Source organism: Oculina patagonica, chromosome 11, assembly GCF_052425735.1.
Source record: "Oculina patagonica isolate OP01 chromosome 11, crgOcupat, whole genome shotgun sequence".
Lineage (NCBI taxonomy): Eukaryota > Metazoa > Cnidaria > Anthozoa > Scleractinia > Oculinidae > Oculina > Oculina patagonica.
Genome location: NC_135768.1, coordinates 4,074,099 through 4,094,053, shown reverse-complemented (window position 1 = coordinate 4,094,053; position 19,955 = coordinate 4,074,099). Strand labels below are relative to the sequence as shown.

Here is a 19,955-nt window from a genome sequence, read left to right as displayed (position 1 = left end):
CGCAATTTGCTACACCAAACAGGCTTGCTACGCAATTTGCTACACCAAACACACTTGCTACGCAATTTGCTACACCAAACACACTTGCTACGCAATTTGCTACACCAAACACCCTTGCTACGCAATTTGCTACACCAAACAGGCTTGCCACGCATATTGCTACATCAAACAGGCTTGCTACGCAATTTGCTACACCAAACACACTTGCTACGAAATTTACTACACCAAACACACTTGCTACGCAATTTGCTACACCAAACACATTTGCTACGCAATTTGCTACACCAAACACACTTGCTACGCAATTTGCTACACCAAACACACTCGCTACGCAATTTGCTACACCTAACAGGCTTCCTACGCAATTTGCTACACCAAACACACTTGCTATGCAATTTGCTACACCAAACACACTTGCTACGCAATTTGCTACACCAAACACCCTTGCTACGCAATTTGCTACACCAAACACACTTGCAACGCAATTTGCTACACCGGACACACTTGCTACGCAATTTGCTACACCAAACACACTTGCTATGCAATTTGCTACACCAAACACACTTGCTACGCAATTTGCTACACCAAACACACTTGCTACGCAATTTGCTACACCAAACACACTTGCAACGCAATTTGCTACACCGGACACACTTGCTACGCAATTTGCTACACCAAACACACTTGCTACGCAATTTGCTACACCAAACACACTTGCTACGCAATTTGCTACACCAAACACACTTGCTATGCACTTTGGTACACCAAACACATTTGCTACGCAATTTGCTTCACCAAACACACTTGCTACGCAATTTGCTACACCAAACACACTTCCTACGCAATTTGCTACACCAAACAGGCTTGCTACGCAATTTGCTACACCAAACACACTTGCTACGCAATTTGCTACACCAAACACACTTGCTACGCAATTTCCTACACCAAACACCCTTGCTACGCAATTTGCTACACCAAACAGGCTTGCCACGCATATTGCTACATCAAACAGGCTTGCTACGCAATTTGCTACACCAAACACACTTGCTACGCAATTTGCTACACCAAACACCCTTGCTACGCAATTTGCTACACCAAACAGGCTTGCCACGCATATTGCTACATCAAACAGGCTTGCTACGCAATTTGCTACACCAAACACACTTGCTACGAAATTTACTACACCAAACACACTTGCTACGCAATTTGCTACACCAAACACATTTGCTACGCAATTTGCTACACCAAACACACTTGCTACGCAATTTGCTACACCAAACACACTCGCTACGCAATTTGCTACACCTAACAGGCTTCCTACGCAATTTGCTACACCAAACACACTTGCTATGCAATTTGCTACACCAAACACACTTGCTACGCAATTTGCTACACCAAACACCCTTGCTACGCAATTTGCTACACCAAACACACTTGCAACGCAATTTGCTACACCGGACACACTTGCTACGCAATTTGCTACACCAAACACACTTGCTATGCAATTTGCTACACCAAACACACTTGCTACGCAATTTGCTACACCAAACACACTTGCTACGCACTTTGCTACACCAAACACACTTGCTACGCAATTTGCTACATCAAACACACTTGCTACGCAATTTTCTACACCAAACACAATTGCTACGCAATTTGCTACACCAAACACACTTGCTACGCAATTTGCTACACCAAACACGTTTGCTACGCAATTTGCTACACCAAAAACACTTGCTACGCAATTTGCTACACCTAACAGGCTTGCTACGCAATTTGCTAAACCAAACACTCTTGCTAAGCACTTTGCTACACCAAACACACTTGCTACGCAACTTGCTACACCAAACACATTTGCTACGCAATTTGCTACACCAAACACACTTGCTACGCAATTTGCTACACCAAACAGGCTTGCCACGCATATTGCTACATCAAACACACTTGCAACGAAATTTGCTACACCAAACACACTTGCTACGCAATTTGCTACACCAAACACACTTGCTACGCAATTTGCTACACCAAACACATTTGCTACGCAATTTGCTACACCAAACACACTTGCTACGCAATTTGCTTCACCAAACACACTTGCTACGCAATTTGCTACATCAAACACACTTGCTACGCAATTTGCTACACCAAACACACTTGCTACGCAATTTGCTACACCAAACACACTTGCTACGCAATTTGCTACACCAAACAGGCTTGCCACGCATATTGCTACATCAAACACACTTGCAACGAAATTTGCTACACCAAACACACTTGCTACGCAATTTGCTACACCAAACACACTTGCTACGCAATTTGCTACACCAAACACACTTGCTACGCACTTTGCTACACCAAACACACTTGCTACGCAATTTGCTACACAAAACACACTTGCTACGCAATTTGCTACACCAAACACACTTGCTACGCAATTTGCTACACCAAACACACTTGCTACGCACTTTGCTACACCTAACAGGCTTGCTACGCAATTTGCTACACCAAACACACTTGCTACGCAATTTGCTACACCAAACACACTTGCTACGCAATTTGCTACACCAAACACAATTGCTACGCAATTTGCTACACCTAACACACTTGCTATGCAATTTGCTACACCAAACACAATTGCTACGCAATTTGCTACACCAAACACATTTGCTACGCAATTTGCTACACCAAACACACTTGTTACGCAATTTGCTACACCAAACACACTTGCAACGCAATTTGCTACACCAAACAAATTTGCTACGCAATTTGCTACACCAACCTCACTTGCAACGCAATTTGCTACACCAAACACACTTGCTACGCAATTTGCTACACCAAACACACTTGCTACGCAATTTGCTACACCAAACACACTTGCAAGGCAATTGGCTACACCAAACACACTTGCTACGCAATTTGCTACACCAAACACATTTGCTACGCAATTTGCTACACCTAACAGGCTTCCTACGCACTTTGCTAAACCTAACAGGCTTGCTACGCAATTTGCTACACCAAACACACGTGCTACGCAATTTGCTACACCAAACACATTTGCTACGCAATTTGCTACACCTAACAGGCTTGCTACGCAATTTGCTACACCAAACACATTTGCTACGCTATTTGCTACACCTAACAGGCTTGCTACGCAATTTGCTACACCTAACACATTTGCTACGCAATTTGCTACACCAAACACACTTGCTACGCAATTTGCTACACCTTACTGGCTTGCTGCGCAATTTGCTACACCAAACACATTTGCTACGCAATTTGCTACACCTAACAGGCTTGTTACGCAATTTGCTACACCTAACAGGCTTGCTACGCAATTTGCTACACCAAACACACGTGCTACGCAATTTGCTACACCAAACACACTTGCTACGCAATTTGCTACACCAAACACACTTGCAACGCAATTTGCTACACCTAACAGGCTTGCTACGCAATTTGCTACACCAAACACACATGCTACGCAATTTGCTACACCAAACACACTTGCTACGCAATTTGCTACACCAAACACATTTGCTACGCAATTTGCTACACCTAACAGGCTTGCTACGCACTTTGCTACACCAAAAACACTTGCTACGCAATTTGCTACACCAAGCACACTTGCAACGCAATTTGCTACACCAAACACATTTGCTACGCAATTTCCTACACCAAACACATTTGCTACGCAATTTGATACACCTAACAGGCTTGCTACGCACTTTGCTACACCAAACACACTTGCTACGCAATTTGCTACACCAAACACATTTGCTACGCAATTTGCTACACCAAACACATTTGCTACGCAATTTGCTACACCAAAAACATTTGCTACGCAATTTGCTACACCAAACACATTTGCTATGCACTTTGGTACACCAAACACACTTGCAACGCAATTTGCTACACCAAACACACATGCTACGCAATTTGCTACACCAAACACACTTGCTACGCAATTTGCTACACCAAACACACTTGCTACGCACTTTGCTACACCAAACACACTTGCTACGCAATTTGCTACACCAAACACACTTGCTACGCAATTTGCTACACCTTACAGGATTGCTACGCAATTTGCTACACCAAACACACTTGCAACGCAATTTGCTACACCAAATACACTTGCAACGCAATTTGCTACACCAAACACACGCGCTACGCAATTTGCTACACCAAACACACTTGGTACGCAATTTGCTACACCTAAGAGGCTTGCTACGCAATTTGTTTCACCAAACACACTTGCTACGCAATTTGCTACACCAAACACACGTGCTAGCCTACGCAATTTGCTACACCTAACAGGCTTGCTACGCAATTTGCTACACCAAACACATTTGCTACGCAATTTGCTCCACCTAACAGGCTTGCTGCGCAATTTGCTACACCAAACACACGTGCTACGCAATTTGCTACACCTAACAGGATTGCTACGCAATTTGCTACACCAAACACATTTGCTACGCAATTTGCTACACCTAACAGGCTTGCTACGCAATTTGCTACACCAAACACATTTGCTACGCTATTTGCTACACCTAACAGGCTTGCTACGCAATTTGCTACACCTAACACATTTGCTACGCAATTTGCTACACAAAACACACATGCTACGCAATTTGCTACACCAAACACACTTGCTACGCAATTTGCTACACCAAACACACTTGCTACGCAATTTGCTACACCAAACACACTTGCTACGCACTTTGCTACACCAAACACACTTGCTACGCAATTTGCTACACCAAACACACTTGTTACGCAATTTGCTACACCAAACACACTTGCTACGCAATTTGCTACACCAAACACACTTGCTACGCACTTTGCTACACCTAACAGGCTTGCTACGCAATTTGCTACACCAAACACATTTGCTACGCTATTTGCTACACCTAACAGGCTTGCTACGCAATTTGCTACACCTAACACATTTGCTACGCAATTTGCTACACCAAATACACTAGCTACGCAATTTGCTACACCAAACACACTTGCTACGCAATTTGCTACACCAAACACACTCGCTACGCAATTTGCTACACCAAACACACGTGCTACGTAAATTGCTACACGTAACACATTTGGTACGCACTTTGCTACACCTAACACAATTGCTACGTAAGTTGCTAAAGCAAACACATTTGCTACGAAATTTGCTACACGAAACATATTTGCTACGCAATTTGCTACACCTAACAGGCTTGCTACGCACTTTGCTACACCTAACAGGCTTGCTACGCAATTTGCTACACAAAACACATTTGCTACGCAATTTGCTACACCTAACAGGCTTGCTACGCACTTTGCTACACCTAACACACTTGCTATGCAACTCGCTACACCAAACACACTTCCTACGCAATTTGCTACACCAAACACACTTGCTACGCAATTTGCTACACCAAACACACTTGCAACGCAATTTGCTACACCAAACACACTTGCTACGCAATTTGCTACACCAAACACATTTGCTACGCAATTTGCTGCACCTAACAGGCTTACTACGCACTTTGCTACACCAAACACACTTGCTACGCAATTTGCTACACCAAACACACTTGCAACGCAATTTGCTACACCAAACACATTTGCTACGCAATTTGCTACACCAAACACATTTGCTACGCAATTTGCTACACCTAACAGGCTTGCTACGCACTTTGCTACACCAAACACACTTGCTACGCAGTTTGCTACACCAAAGACATTTGCTACGCAATTTGCTACACCAAACACATTTGCTACGCAATTTTCTACACCAAACACATTTGCTACGCAATTTGCTACACCAAACACACTTGCTATGCACTTTGGTACACCAAACACACTTGCTACGCACTTTGCTACACCTAACAGGCTTGCTACGCAATTTGCTACACCAAACACACTTGCTACACAATTCGCTACACCAAACACACTTGCTACGCAATTTGCTACACCAAACACATTTGCTACGCAATTTGCTACACCAAACACACTAGCTACGCAATTTGCTACACCAAACACACTTGCTACGCAATTTGCTACACCAAACACACTCGCTACGCAATTTGCTACACCAAACACACGTGCTACGTAAATTGCTACACGTAACACATTTGGTACGCACTTTGCTACACCTAACACACTTGCTACGTAAGTTGCTAAAGCAAACACATTTGCTACGAAATTTGCTACACGAAACATATTTGCTACGCAATTTGCTACACCTAACAGGCTTGCTACGCACTTTGCTACACCTAACAGGCTTGCTACGCAATTTGCTACACAAAACACATTTGCTACGCAATTTGCTACACCTAACAGGCTTGCTACGCACTTTGCTACACCTAACACACTTGCTATGCAACTCGCTACACCAAACACACTTCCTACGCAATTTGCTACACCAAACACACTTGCTACGCAATTTGCTACACCAAACACACTTGCAACGCAATTTGCTACACCAAACACACTTGCTACGCAATTTGCTACACCAAACACATTTGCTACGCAATTTGCTGCACCTAACAGGCTTACTACGCACTTTGCTACACCAAACACACTTGCTACGCAATTTGCTACACCAAACACACTTGCAACGCAATTTGCTACACCAAACACATTTGCTACGCAATTTGCTACACCAAACACATTTGCTACGCAATTTGCTACACCTAACAGGCTTGCTACGCACTTTGCTACACCAAACACACTTGCTACGCAGTTTGCTACACCAAAGACATTTGCTACGCAATTTGCTACACCAAACACATTTGCTACGCAATTTTCTACACCAAACACATTTGCTACGCAATTTGCTACACCAAACACACTTGCTATGCACTTTGGTACACCAAACACACTTGCAACGCAATTTGCTACACCAAACACACTTGCTACGCAATTTGCTACACCTTACTGGCTTGCTGCGCAATTTGCTACACCAAACACATTTGCTACGCAATTTGCTACACCTAACAGGCTTGTTACGCAATTTGCTACACCTAACAGGCTTGCTACGCAATTTGCTACACCAAACACACGTGCTACGCAATTTGCTACACCAAACACACGTGCTACGCAATTTGCTACACCAAACACACGTGCTACGTAATTTGCTACACCAAACACATGTGCTACGCAATTTGCTACACCTAACAGGCTTCCCACGCAATTTGCTATACCAAACACACGTGCTACGCAATTTGCTACACCTAACAGGCTTGCTACGCAATTTGCTACACCTAACAGGGTTGCTGCGCAATTTGCTACACCTAACACACGTGCTACGCAATTTGCTACACCTAACAGGCTTGCTGCGCAATTTGCTACACCAAACACACTTGCTACGCAACTTGCTACACCAAACACACTTGCTACGCAATTTGCTACACCAAACAGGCTTGCTACGCAATTTGCTACACCAAACACACTTGCTACGCAGTTTGCTACACCTAACAGACTTGCTGCGCAATTTGCTACACCAAACACACTTGCTACGCAATTTGCTACACCAAACACACGTGCTACACAATTTGCTACACCTAACAGGCTTGCTGCGCAATTTGCTACACCAAACACACTTGCTGCGCAATTTGCTACACCAAACACACTTGCTACGCAATTTGCTACACCTAACAGGCTTGCTGCGCAATTGGCTACACCAAACACACTTGCTACGCAATTTGCTACACCAAACACACTTGGTACGCAATTTGCTACACCAAAGACACTTGCTACACAATTTGCTACAACTAACACACTTGCTGCGCAATTTGCTACACCAAACACACTTGCTACACAATTTGCTACACCTAACAGGCTTGCTGCGCAATTTGCTACACCAAACACACTTGGTACGCAATTTGCTACACCTAACAGGCTTGCTATGCAATTTGCTACACCAAACACATTTGCTACGCAATTTGGTACACCTAACAGGCTTGCTACGCAATTTGCTACACCTAACACATTTGCTACGCAATTTGCTACACCAAACACACTTGCTACGCAATTTGCTACACCTTACAGGCTTGCTGCGCAATTTGCTACACCAAACACATTTGCTACGCAATTTGCTACACCTAACAGGCTTGCTACGCAATTTGCTACACCTAACAGGCATGCTACGCAATTTGCTAAACCAAACACACGTGCTACGCAATTTGCTACACCAAACACACGTGCTACGCAATTTGCTACACCAAACACACGTGCTACGTAATTTGCTACACCAAACACACGTGCTACGCAATTTGCTACACGAAACAGGCTTCCTACGCAATTTGCTATACCAAACACACGTGCTACGCAATTTGCTATACCTAACAGGCTTGCTACGCAATTTGCTACACCTAACAGGGTTGCTGCGCAATTTGCTACACCTAACAAGCTTGCTGCGCAATTTGCTACACCAAACACACTTGCTACGCAATTTGCTACACCTAACAGGCTTGCTACGCAATTTGCTACACAAAACACATTTGCTACGCAATTTGCTACACCAAACACACGTGCTACGCAATTTGCTACACCTAACAGGCTTGCTACGTAATTTGCTACACCAAACACATTTGCAACGCAATTTGCTACACCAAACACATTTGCAACGCAATTTGCTACACCAAACACACTTGCTACGCAATTTGCTACACTTAACAGGCTTGCTACGCAATTTGCTACACCTATCAGGCTTGCTGCGCAATTTGCTACACCAAACACACTTGCTACGCAACTTGCTACAACAAACACACTTGCTACGCAATTTGCTACACCAAACAGGCTTGCTACGCAATTTGCTACACCAAACACACTTGCTACGCAATTTGCTACACCTAACAGGCTTGCTGCGCAATTGGCTACACCAAACACACTTGCTACGCAATTTGCTACACCAAACACACTTGGTACGCAATTTGCTACACCAAAGACACTTGCTACACAATTTGCTACAACTAACAGGCTTGCTGCGCAATTTGCTACACCAAACACACTTGGTACGCAATTTGCTACACCTAACAGGCTTGCTATGCAATTTGCTACACCAAACACATTTGCTACGCAATTTGCTACACCTAACAGGCTTGCTACGCAATTTGCTACACCTAACACATTTGCTACGCAATTTGCTACACCAAACACACTTGCTACGCAATTTGCTACACCTTACAGGCTTGCTGCGCAATTTGCTACACCAAACACATTTGCTACGCAATTTGCTACACCTAACAGGCTTGCTACGCAATTTGCTACACCTAACAGGCTTGCTACGCAATTTGCTACACCAAACACACGTGCTACGCAATTTGCTACACCAGACACACGTGCTACGCAATTTGCTACACCAAACACACGTGCTACACCTAACAGGCTTGCTGCGCAATTTGCTACACCAAATATTTTTGCTACGCAATTTGCTACACCAAACACACTTGCTACGCAATTTGCTACACCTTACAGGCTTGCTACGCAATTTGCTACACCAAACACATTTGCTACGCAATTTGCTACACCAAACACATTTGCTACGCAATTTGCTACACCAAACATATTTGCTACGCAATTTGCTACACCAAACACACTTGGTACGCAATTTGCTACACCTAAGAGGCTTGCTACGCAATTTGTTTCACCAAACACACTTGCTACGCAATTTGCTACACCAAACACACGTGCTAGCCTACGCAATTTGCTACACCTAACAGGCTTGCTACGCAATTTGCTACACCAAACACATTTGCTACGCAATTTGCTCCACCTAACAGGCTTGCTGCGCAATTTGCTACACCAAACACACGTGCTACGCAATTTGCTACACCTAACAGGATTGCTACGCAATTTGCTACACCAAACACATTTGCTACGCAATTTGCTACACCTAACAGGCTTGCTATGCAATTTGCTACACCAAACACATTTGCTACGCTATTTGCTACACCTAACAGGCTTGCTACGCAATTTGCTACACCTAACACATTTGCTACGCAATTTGCTACACCAAACACACTTGCTACGCAATTTGCTACACCTTACTGGCTTGCTGCGCAATTTGCTACACCAAACACACGTGCTACGCAATTTGCTACACCTAACAGGGTTGTTACGCAATTTGCTACACCTAACAGGCTTGCTACGCAATTTGCTACACCAAACACACGTGCTACGCAATTTGCTACACCAAACACATTTGCTACGCAATTTGCTACACCTAACAGGCTTGCTACGCAATTTGCTACACCAAACACATTTGCTACGCTATTTGCTACACCTAACAGGCTTGCTACGCAATTTGCTACACCTAACACATTTGCTACGCAATTTGCTACACCAAACACACTTGCTACGCAATTTGCTACACCTTACTGGCTTGCTGCGCAATTTGCTACACCAAACACATTTCCTACGCAATTTGCTACACCTAACAGGCTTGTTATGCAATTTGCTACACCTAACAGGCTTGCTACGCAATTTGCTACACCAAACACACGTGCTACGCAATTTGCTACACCAAACACACTTGCTACGCAATTTGCTACACCAAACACACTTGCAACGCAATTTGCTACACCAAACAGGCTTGCTACGCAATTTGCTACACCAAACACACATGCTACGCAATTTGCTACACCAAACACACTTGCTACGCAATTTGCTACACCAAACACACTTGCTACGCAATTTGCTACACCAAACAGGCTTGCCACGCATATTGCTACATCAAACACACTTGCAACGCAATTTGCTACACCAAACACACTTGCTACGCAATTTGCTACACCAAACACACTTGCTACGCAATTTGCTACACCAAACACACTTGCTACGCACTTTGCTACACCAAACACACTTGCTACGCAATTTGCTACACCAAACACACTTGCTACGCAATTTGCTACACCAAACACACGTGCTAGCCTACGCAATTTGCTACACCTAACAGGCTTGCTACGCAATTTGCTACACCAAACACATTTGCTACGCAATTTGCTCCACCTAACAGGCTTGCTGCGCGATTTGCTACACCAAACACACGTGCTACGCAATTTGCCACACCTAACAGGATTGCTACGCAATTTGCTACACCAAACACATTTGCTGCGCAATTTGCTACACCTAACAGGCTTGCTACGCAATTTGCTACACCAAACACATTTGCTACGCTATTTGCTACACCTAACAGGCTTGCTACGCAATTTGCTACACCAAACACATTTGCTACGCTATTTGCTACACCTAACAGGCTTGCTACGCAATTTGCTACACCTAACACATTTGCTACGCAATTTGCTACACCAAACACACTTGCTACGCAATTTGCTACACCTTACTGGCTTGCTGCGCAATTTGCTACACCAAACACATTTCCTACGCAATTTGCTACACCTAACAGGCTTGTTACGCAATTTGCTACACCTAACAGGCTTGCTACGCAATTTGCTACACCAAACACACGTGCTACGCAATTTGCTACACCAAACACACTTGCTACGCAATTTGCTACACGAAACACACTTGCAACGCAATTTGCTACACCAAACAGGCTTGCTACGCAATTTGCTACACCAAACACACTTGCTACGCAATTTGCTACACCAAACACACTTGCTACGCAATTTGCTACACCAAACAGGCTTGCCACGCATATTGCTACATCAAACACACTTGCAACGCAATTTGCTACACCAAACACACTTGCTACGCAATTTGCTACACCAAACACACTTGCTACGCAATTTGCTACACCAAACACACTTGCTACGCACTTTGCTACACCAAACACACTTGCTACGCAATTTGCTACACCAAACACACTTGTTACGCAATTTGCTACACCAAACACACTTGCTACGCAATTTGCTACACCAAACACACTTGCTACGCACTTTGCTACACCTAACAGGCTTGCTACGCAATTTGCTACACCAAACACACTTGCTACACAATTCGCTACACCAAACACACTTGCTACGCAATTTGCTACACCAAACACAATTGCTATGCAATTTGCTACACCTAACAGGCTTTCTACGCACTTTGCTCAGGGTCCGAAATTAACTTTTTTACATCGGCGCCAGCTGGCGACCGGACCGAAAGTTTTAGTCGCCACATGGCAATTTCTGGTCGCCAATTTTTTCGATTGACTTTCCTTTTACACTTAAAGATGAAACACTTGTTCTTCTACAGTGTATTTTTGGCCATTAATATACTCAAAAACAGCTTAATTAAACCACAAAACAACGACGATATGAAAGCCAGTTCTACAGACCGTAACCACTCAAAGAAATGCTGTACTTGCCTATATTAAAGTAGAGTCTTAAGAAGTCTTCTTTATCGAATGTTAACTCTCTAACATTTAAATGGAAAATACCAAGAGAGTATATCATTTTCTCTTGAAAATACTTTACAGTCTTACTCAAACATTCCGCTCTTAAATATAAAAAACACCGGGAAAAAAAATCATTTCCACCAACTTTCTGACATATTTCGACAGGTAGTTTTTCATTCAACACAGTGACAACAAGAACATGTTGCGTTCGTGGAACGTCGTAGCGAAAGCACATTGCTCGGCGCGCCCGCAATAACGTCGTAGGGAAAACCGCTGAGATAAACAACATGGCGGCTCGCAATGTTCGAATCGTGTTGATCGCAGCTGTTGGCTGAGCTGTTGAGGAGTTTATACATTATGTAGGTAGAAATTTACTTCACTGTTATTTCAAGGACATCGCCAAGATAAAAAGTGAGTCAATAAATTGTTAAAAAACGGCTCCGAATTTTATCGTTAATCAATTTCTCTGAATACTCTTACAAAGCATCTTAGTCGCCAGCGGGCGATCAGTTGTGAAATTCTGGTCGCCAGCTCTAAATATTTAGTCGCATTGGCGATCAGGAAGGCGCAATTTCGGACCCTGTAATGCTACACCTAACAGGCTTGCTACGCGATTTGCTACACCAAACACATTTGCTACGCAATTTGCTACACCAAACACACTTGCTACGCAATTTGCTACACCAAACACACTCGCTACGCAATTTGCTACACCAAACACACGTGCTACGTAAATTGCTACACGTAACACATTTGCTACGCACTTTGCTACACCAAACACATTTGCTACGCAATTTGCTACACCTAACAGGCTTGCTACGCACTTTGCTACACCTAACAGGCTTGCTACGCAATTTGCTACACAAAACACATTTGCTACGTAATTTGCTACACCTAACACACTTGCTAGGCAATTTGCTACACCAAACACATTTGCTACGCAATTTGCTACACCAAACACACTTGCTACGCAATTTGCTACACCTAACAGACTTGCTGCGCAATTTGCTACACCAAACACACTTGCTACGCAATTTGCTACACCAAACACATTTGCTACGCAATTTGCTACACCAAACACATTTGCTACGCAATTTGCTACACCAAACATATTTGCTACGCAAATTGCTACACCTATCAGGCTTGCTGCGCAATTTGCTACACCAAACACACTTGCTACGCAATTTGCTACACTTAACAGGCTTGCTACGCAATTTGCTACACCTATCAGGCTTGCTGCGCAATTTGCTACACCAAACACACTTGCTACGCAACTTGCTACACCAAACACACTTGCTACGCAATTTGCTACACCAAACAGGCTTGCTACGCAATTTGCTACACCAAACACACTTGCTACGCAATTTGCTACACCTAACAGGCTTGCTGCGCAATTTGCTACACCAAACACATTTGCTACGCAATTTGCTACACCAAACACACTTGCTACGCAATTTGCTACACCTTACAGGCTTGCTACGCAATTTGCTACACCAAACACATTTGCTACGCAATTTGCTACACCAAACACATTTGCTACGCAATTTGCTACACCAAACATATTTGCTACGCAATTTGCTACACCTATCAGGCTTGCTGCGCAATTTGCTACACCAAACACACTTGCTACGCAATTTGCTACACTTAACAGGCTTGCTACGCAATTTGCTACACCTATCAGGCTTGCTACGCAATTTGCTACACCTAACAGGCTTGCTGCGCAATTTGCTACACCAAACACACTTGCTACGCAATTTGCTACACCTAACAGGCTTGCTGCGCAATTTGCTACACCAAACACACTTGCTGCGCAATTTGCTACACCAAACAGGCTTGCTACGCAATTTGCTACACCTAACAGGCTTGCTGCGCAATTTGCTACACCAAACACATTTGCTACGCAATTTGCTACACCTAACGCATTGGCTATGCAATTTGCTACACCAAACACATTTGCTACGCAACTTGCTACACCAAACGCATTTGCTACCCAATTTGATACACCAAACGCATTTGCTACGCAATTTTCTATACCAAACAAATTTGCTACGCAATTTGCTACACACTGAATTTGCTACACCAAAGCCATTTGGTACGCAATTTGCTACACAAAACACATTTGTTACGCAATTTGGTACACCAGACACACTTGTTATGCAATTTACTACAACAAACACAGTTGCTACGTAATTTGCTACACCAGACTTGCTACGCAATTTGCTACACCAAACACATTCGCTACACACTGAATTTGCTACACCAAACACATTTGCTATGCTATTTGCTACCCAATACACACTTGCTACGTATTTTGCTACATTTTCTACATTTGCTTCACTCACTATGCCTTTCGGTATATTTGCTGCACTTGCTTATCTTTTTTTTCCAGTTATACACTTGCCACATTTGCTACATTTGCTAGGCAATTTGCTACATGTACACTTGCCACGCCATTTTTTCCCTCAGTAACCAAGCCCAATCATTTGTTGGTCTGACTCATATTTTCCTGGACTTGCACCATGTATTTGGTTTGAGTTGTTGCATTGTTTACGTTTGTTGTGATCAGCCATCACAATTTGCTTTGGTGTTGGTTTTTATGACACAAAGGTTGAAAACTATTCGGATTTGTCTCCATTATGTAAACATACCAGACAGAAGTTTTTCATTAACTTTTCTTCTTTCCATTGCCAGCAATGGATGCTAACAAAGAACATAAAAAAAATAATGTAAATGGATAGGAATCATCATCATCATTATTCTAATATGGTAATTACGAAGTTAACGCTAAAAGGGCAACAGTACTATACAACGAGTGATCAAAATCTGCAGGTGAATTTAAATATCAACTATTCAGTGAAAAGACGCCTGTTGTGCATGTCATATCTGAGCCTAAGGCAAGGCTGGGTCCAAGTCAAATGCCTGAATGATTGCTTATTAGTCAGTGAGGTATTTCAGCTACCCCTGATTTCAAATTTGGCAGATCTTTTCTATGACAAGCAACAAGTGAACGTTCATAAATCACGACATAATTATTTTGATATATTTTAAGACACTATACTATCTGTAAGTACCACTTAGGCAAAGACAAATACAAAGTAGATATCACTTGCCATTACATGAACAGTAACGTGGGAGTAAAAGGAGTAGGAACTCTTTGGGAGGAGAAAGAAGAGAGGGCAGGAAATTGGATTCCCAATGTGGCAGGAACCAGAACAAAATGTGAAAAAATTCACAAAATTGCATAGAATTTTCCAACAGAACTGGGAGTTAACAGAACGGAAGGGGGAAGTTTGAGCCCCCCTGTCCCTCTCCTAATTTGAACAACAATTGTATTAGACAAGTACAATTTCAATTGTGAGAGGCAAAGAAATGGAAACTATAAATTGTCATGACCACAATATAAAATTTCGTACCAGGCCAGGGACCGTGGAGACCATTTTAAAGTGGTAGGGCTAAAAAGCTGGCTAAGACAAGCAAGCATTAGCAGGGTCCGAAATTAACTTTTTTACATCGGCGCCAGCTGGCGACCGGACCGAAAGTTTTAGTCGCCACATGGCAATTTCTGGTCGCCAATTTTTTCGATTGACTTTCCTTTTACACTTAAAGATGAAACACTTGTTCTTCTACAGTGTATTTTTGGCCATTAATATACTCAAAAACAGCTTAATTAAACCACAAAACAACGACGATATGAAAGCCAGTTCTACAGACCGTAACCACTCAAAGAAATGCTGTACTTGCCTATATTAAAGTAGAGTCTTAAGAAGTCTTCTTTATCGAATGTTAACTCTCTAACATTTAAATGGAAAATACTTTGCAGTCTTACTCAAACATTCCGCTCTTAAATATAAAAAACACCGGGAAAAAACATCATTTCCACCAACTTTCTGACATATTTCGACAGGTAGTTTTTCATTCAACACAGTGACAACAAGAACATGTTGCGTTCGTGGAACGTCGTAGCGAAAGCACATTGCTCGGCGCGCCCGCAATAACGTCGTAGGGAAAACCGCTGAGATAAACAACATGGCGGCTCGCAATGTTCGAATCGTGTTGATCGCAGCTGTTGGCTGAGCTGTTGAGGAGTTTATACATTATGTAGGTAGAAATTTACTTCACTGTTATTTCAAGGACATCGCCAAGATAAAAAGTGAGTCAATAAATTGTTAAAAAACGGCTCCGAATTTTATCGTTAATCAATTTCTCTGAATACTCTTACAAAGCATCTTAGTCGCCAGCGGGCGATCAGTTGCGAAATTCTGGTCGCCAGCTCTAAATATTTAGTCGCATTGGCGACCAGGAAGGCGCAATTTCGGACCCTGATTAGGGGTCACTGTTCCACCATTTATCATGTAAAAATTCAAACCTTAATTATCCATGTCATCTGGAGCCCTAAAAAATCAACCAAACCCAAAAAAGTGGTAGGGCTATAGCCCTACCAGCCCCTCCTCCTCCACGGTCCCTGAAGGCTCAAATTTATCAACCATCAAATCTGCAGTCTGATGCACTAAGAATTAATTTAGGCCACCTAACAAAATAATTAAACTTTATGAAACACTTATTATCTTACTGGTCCTTCTTGATGATAGTAAAGAGGTGTTTTGTCCCCACTCTTGGAATGCAACATCCGGCCATACATGGCCACGCCCAGTGGCAAAACCTATTATCAAATGGCAAAATCAAACTTTTTTGTAAACTTGCTTTCACAAACTACACAGAGCATTACCATACTTAAAGGACCATTGACAATCATAATGCCTTCTCATCTTTCTGTTTATTTTAACAAAAATAAACAGATCTTTGAGATCTTTCACCCTGTTTTAACTACCCAACAGTTCCAGAATTTGAAAATAGTTTATTTTATATTTAAATGTTTCAGTTTTGACAAAAGTTGAGTGATGATAACAACAACAAAGGCACGCAAAGGATGGGTTAATGATGGACCTTTAATAATACAACGTAATAATATGAGGGTTATTAATAACATTGATAACCCTTGTATTTTACCCTTCTCTAACCTAATTCCACGAGGCCCTGACACGGCCTGAAAGCAGCATGGCCCAAAAAGTTGTGACATAAAATGAAATGGAGACATTTCCTACTGCGCACGTAATTCATGTTGCAACGCCATGCCACGCCATACATTGAGCGTGCGCGCTGAGTAAAATTTCTAAGAACATATAGGGTGAGTTGTGGTTCCACTAGCTTCGCTTGCAATTTGCTCTCTTAAATGGTCGGTGACCCCTACTTTTTCCTTAATGGATCACTTTTGTTAATGTTTTGCGAGAAAATGAAAAAAATCTATCGAGTGGAAGTTTGATTTTTTTGTCATACTGGCGGTTTGAGCTTTCCTTTTTGCTGTACGACAGTTTCAATTTATGTGTTTTACCAGGGTTAAGTTTTACAAAAAAGATGGCATAACTAGGAATTATTTACGCAACAGACGCACCTCTATAAAATGTGACTAATATCGTTATCCTTCGTTCACTCATCTTCGATATTTTTAACTATAAACCCTGTAAACCATGCTGAATTACGTGCGCCAATTTTTCGAAATCAGGGTAGTTTTCCACATGCTTTTTCTCTGAAACGAAGTCGGTGACCACAACTTTTTTTGCATTTCTGACACAAGTAACTCATCATCTGACCGCAGCAAAAAACTAAAGAAATCTATCGAGTCGAAAATTTTTCGCGTGAACGTCCTTAACAGGGTATCTCCTATAATTCCAGGAGAAGAGACCAAAATCCTCATCAACTAAAACAAAGACCAGGATATATTTCATAAGTGATAACAGTTGCAAATATATTTTATTACGCCCTATGTGAGGCTGTAGTGTAAATAGGATAAATGATGATGAATATATTAATCTATTAGCATAGTTAACTTACTGATTCTAGGGCTCCAGCTTCCCTTAAAGGCTCAATCCCTCTGGTAGACAGTGCAAGATTGGTACTGCGACCACGAGCGAACTCCACCCCACGAGGATCTGAACAAAGATGTTGGTAATACAGAATGTTAATTCATCGAGCTTATTATAAAACATCCTCAGAGACCCAGGGGCAGTTAGTGGGGGCGGGAAAAAAGTCTATACGGGCGAAAAAAAAAAAAATTGACGAAGAAAAGTCAAGAACGAAAAAAATAGCTATTTTTTTCGTTCTTGACTTTTCTTGCGAATTTTTTTTTTTCGCCCATATAGACTTTTTTTCCCGCCCCCACTAACTGCCTCTGGGTCTCCGAGGATGATTATAAAAAAGTTTACAAGCCTAACAGTATATCTTTTTATTTGGGGGATAACCCCAGGGGGGGTACTCCGGCTTGTAAATGACGGGGATGATCAAAGGATTTTTTTGGGTTCGAAATTTTCAATTCTGGGATTTTTTTGGGTTGGAAAATTTGGCAAGTATTTTTTTGGGTGACTTGATTTAAATAAGGGTTTTTTGGGGGTATTTAAAACAAACTAAAGTGCCTTGGCGCATTTATGGTATGATTAATAAACAAACACGAGCGTTCAATTTTTTATGATTTTCTTTGTGTTATATTATATATTATTTGCCCCTCCTGGCAATTTAGGGGTAATTTGACAAGGGATTTTTTGGGGGGTTATTTTTGGTCCAGGGATTTTTTTGGGTAATGTCAGAAGACTAAGGGATTTTTTTGGGTCCTGAGTTTTGCCTCCATTCGATCATCCCCGTCATTTACAAACCAGAGTACCCCCCCTGGGGGATAACTGTCCAAGGGAATTTTGCATCTGAGTCTTTTTAAAGGGAATATTATCTGGGTTGGTGCAGGGGAGCTAATTAATTAATTAATTAATTAATTACTAAGAATTAATACTAAATAGGAATTTGCAGTGGCATATCCACACAGCAGCTCTTCGTCTACTGTTTCCAGATTGTATCAGTTGGAACTTAGAATTGGAACTTGATTTTACCTTCCCGTGCTTCATATAGATCAACTTTAAATCCACGTTTAACAAGGAAAACAGCACATAATGATCCAACCTAAAAAGAGTTGTTTGAGAAGAGGAATCTATTTAAGCTGAGCGGAAGATTTCACAAATTATAATGAAGTCAAAGATCTAGACTGATCTCGAGTGGACTGGAGAAAGCATTTTCTTGGCTTAAATCCGTGACTCGTGAGAATTTCTTAAAAAATTTACTTGATTTGTGCTGTGAAGGAAATTAGGCTCCACTGATTTGTAAATGGGACCCCCCACCCCCCCCCCCCCCACCTTGTTTACTACCCAGATCAAAGATCATAGATGTCTCAAACTGAAGATAAAATTGAGAGCTCTAAGCTCAATTATTAATAAGCAATAAACGTTTTACAGTTTCATATTGTGGATATGAAATTTCTGCTTCGAATATTTAGTTTAAATTTTAATACAAATATTAAAGGAGGGAAAGCAAATGGCTGCCTTGTCTGGGGAACAAAATAAGGGCATCGGAAATATAAAAGGAAAAGCTGCAACACCAAAAGAAAGGATAAAAAATACAAAACTCGGACTCAAGACACGTGGTAAAAAATAAATAACTTTACATTACCAAGCCACCGCCAACAATAACAATCTTATTTGACCTCGCTTCTTCAGCGTTCGACACAGCCGCCATGTTATATTCGTTC

At 42.0% G+C, this 19,955-nt stretch overlaps 1 protein-coding gene across 2 annotated transcripts in view; it reads right to left on the bottom strand.

Annotated features, from left to right (window-relative positions):
* Positions 1-19,942, bottom strand: part of LOC144630586 (kynurenine 3-monooxygenase-like) — a 28,268-nt gene extending 8,326 nt beyond the window's left edge. For both annotated transcript variants that reach the window (XM_078488958.1, XM_078488959.1), the window contains exons 1-5: positions 19,877-19,942; positions 19,264-19,333; positions 18,221-18,318; positions 16,902-16,991; positions 14,980-15,031 (exon numbers count right to left, since the gene is read on the bottom strand). In XM_078488958.1, the coding sequence (XP_078345084.1) occupies positions 14,980-15,031; positions 16,902-16,991; positions 18,221-18,318; positions 19,264-19,333; positions 19,877-19,942 (376 nt within the window). The remainder of the gene's footprint in view (positions 1-14,979; positions 15,032-16,901; positions 16,992-18,220; positions 18,319-19,263; positions 19,334-19,876) is intronic.
* Positions 19,943-19,955: the final 13 nt, after the last annotated feature.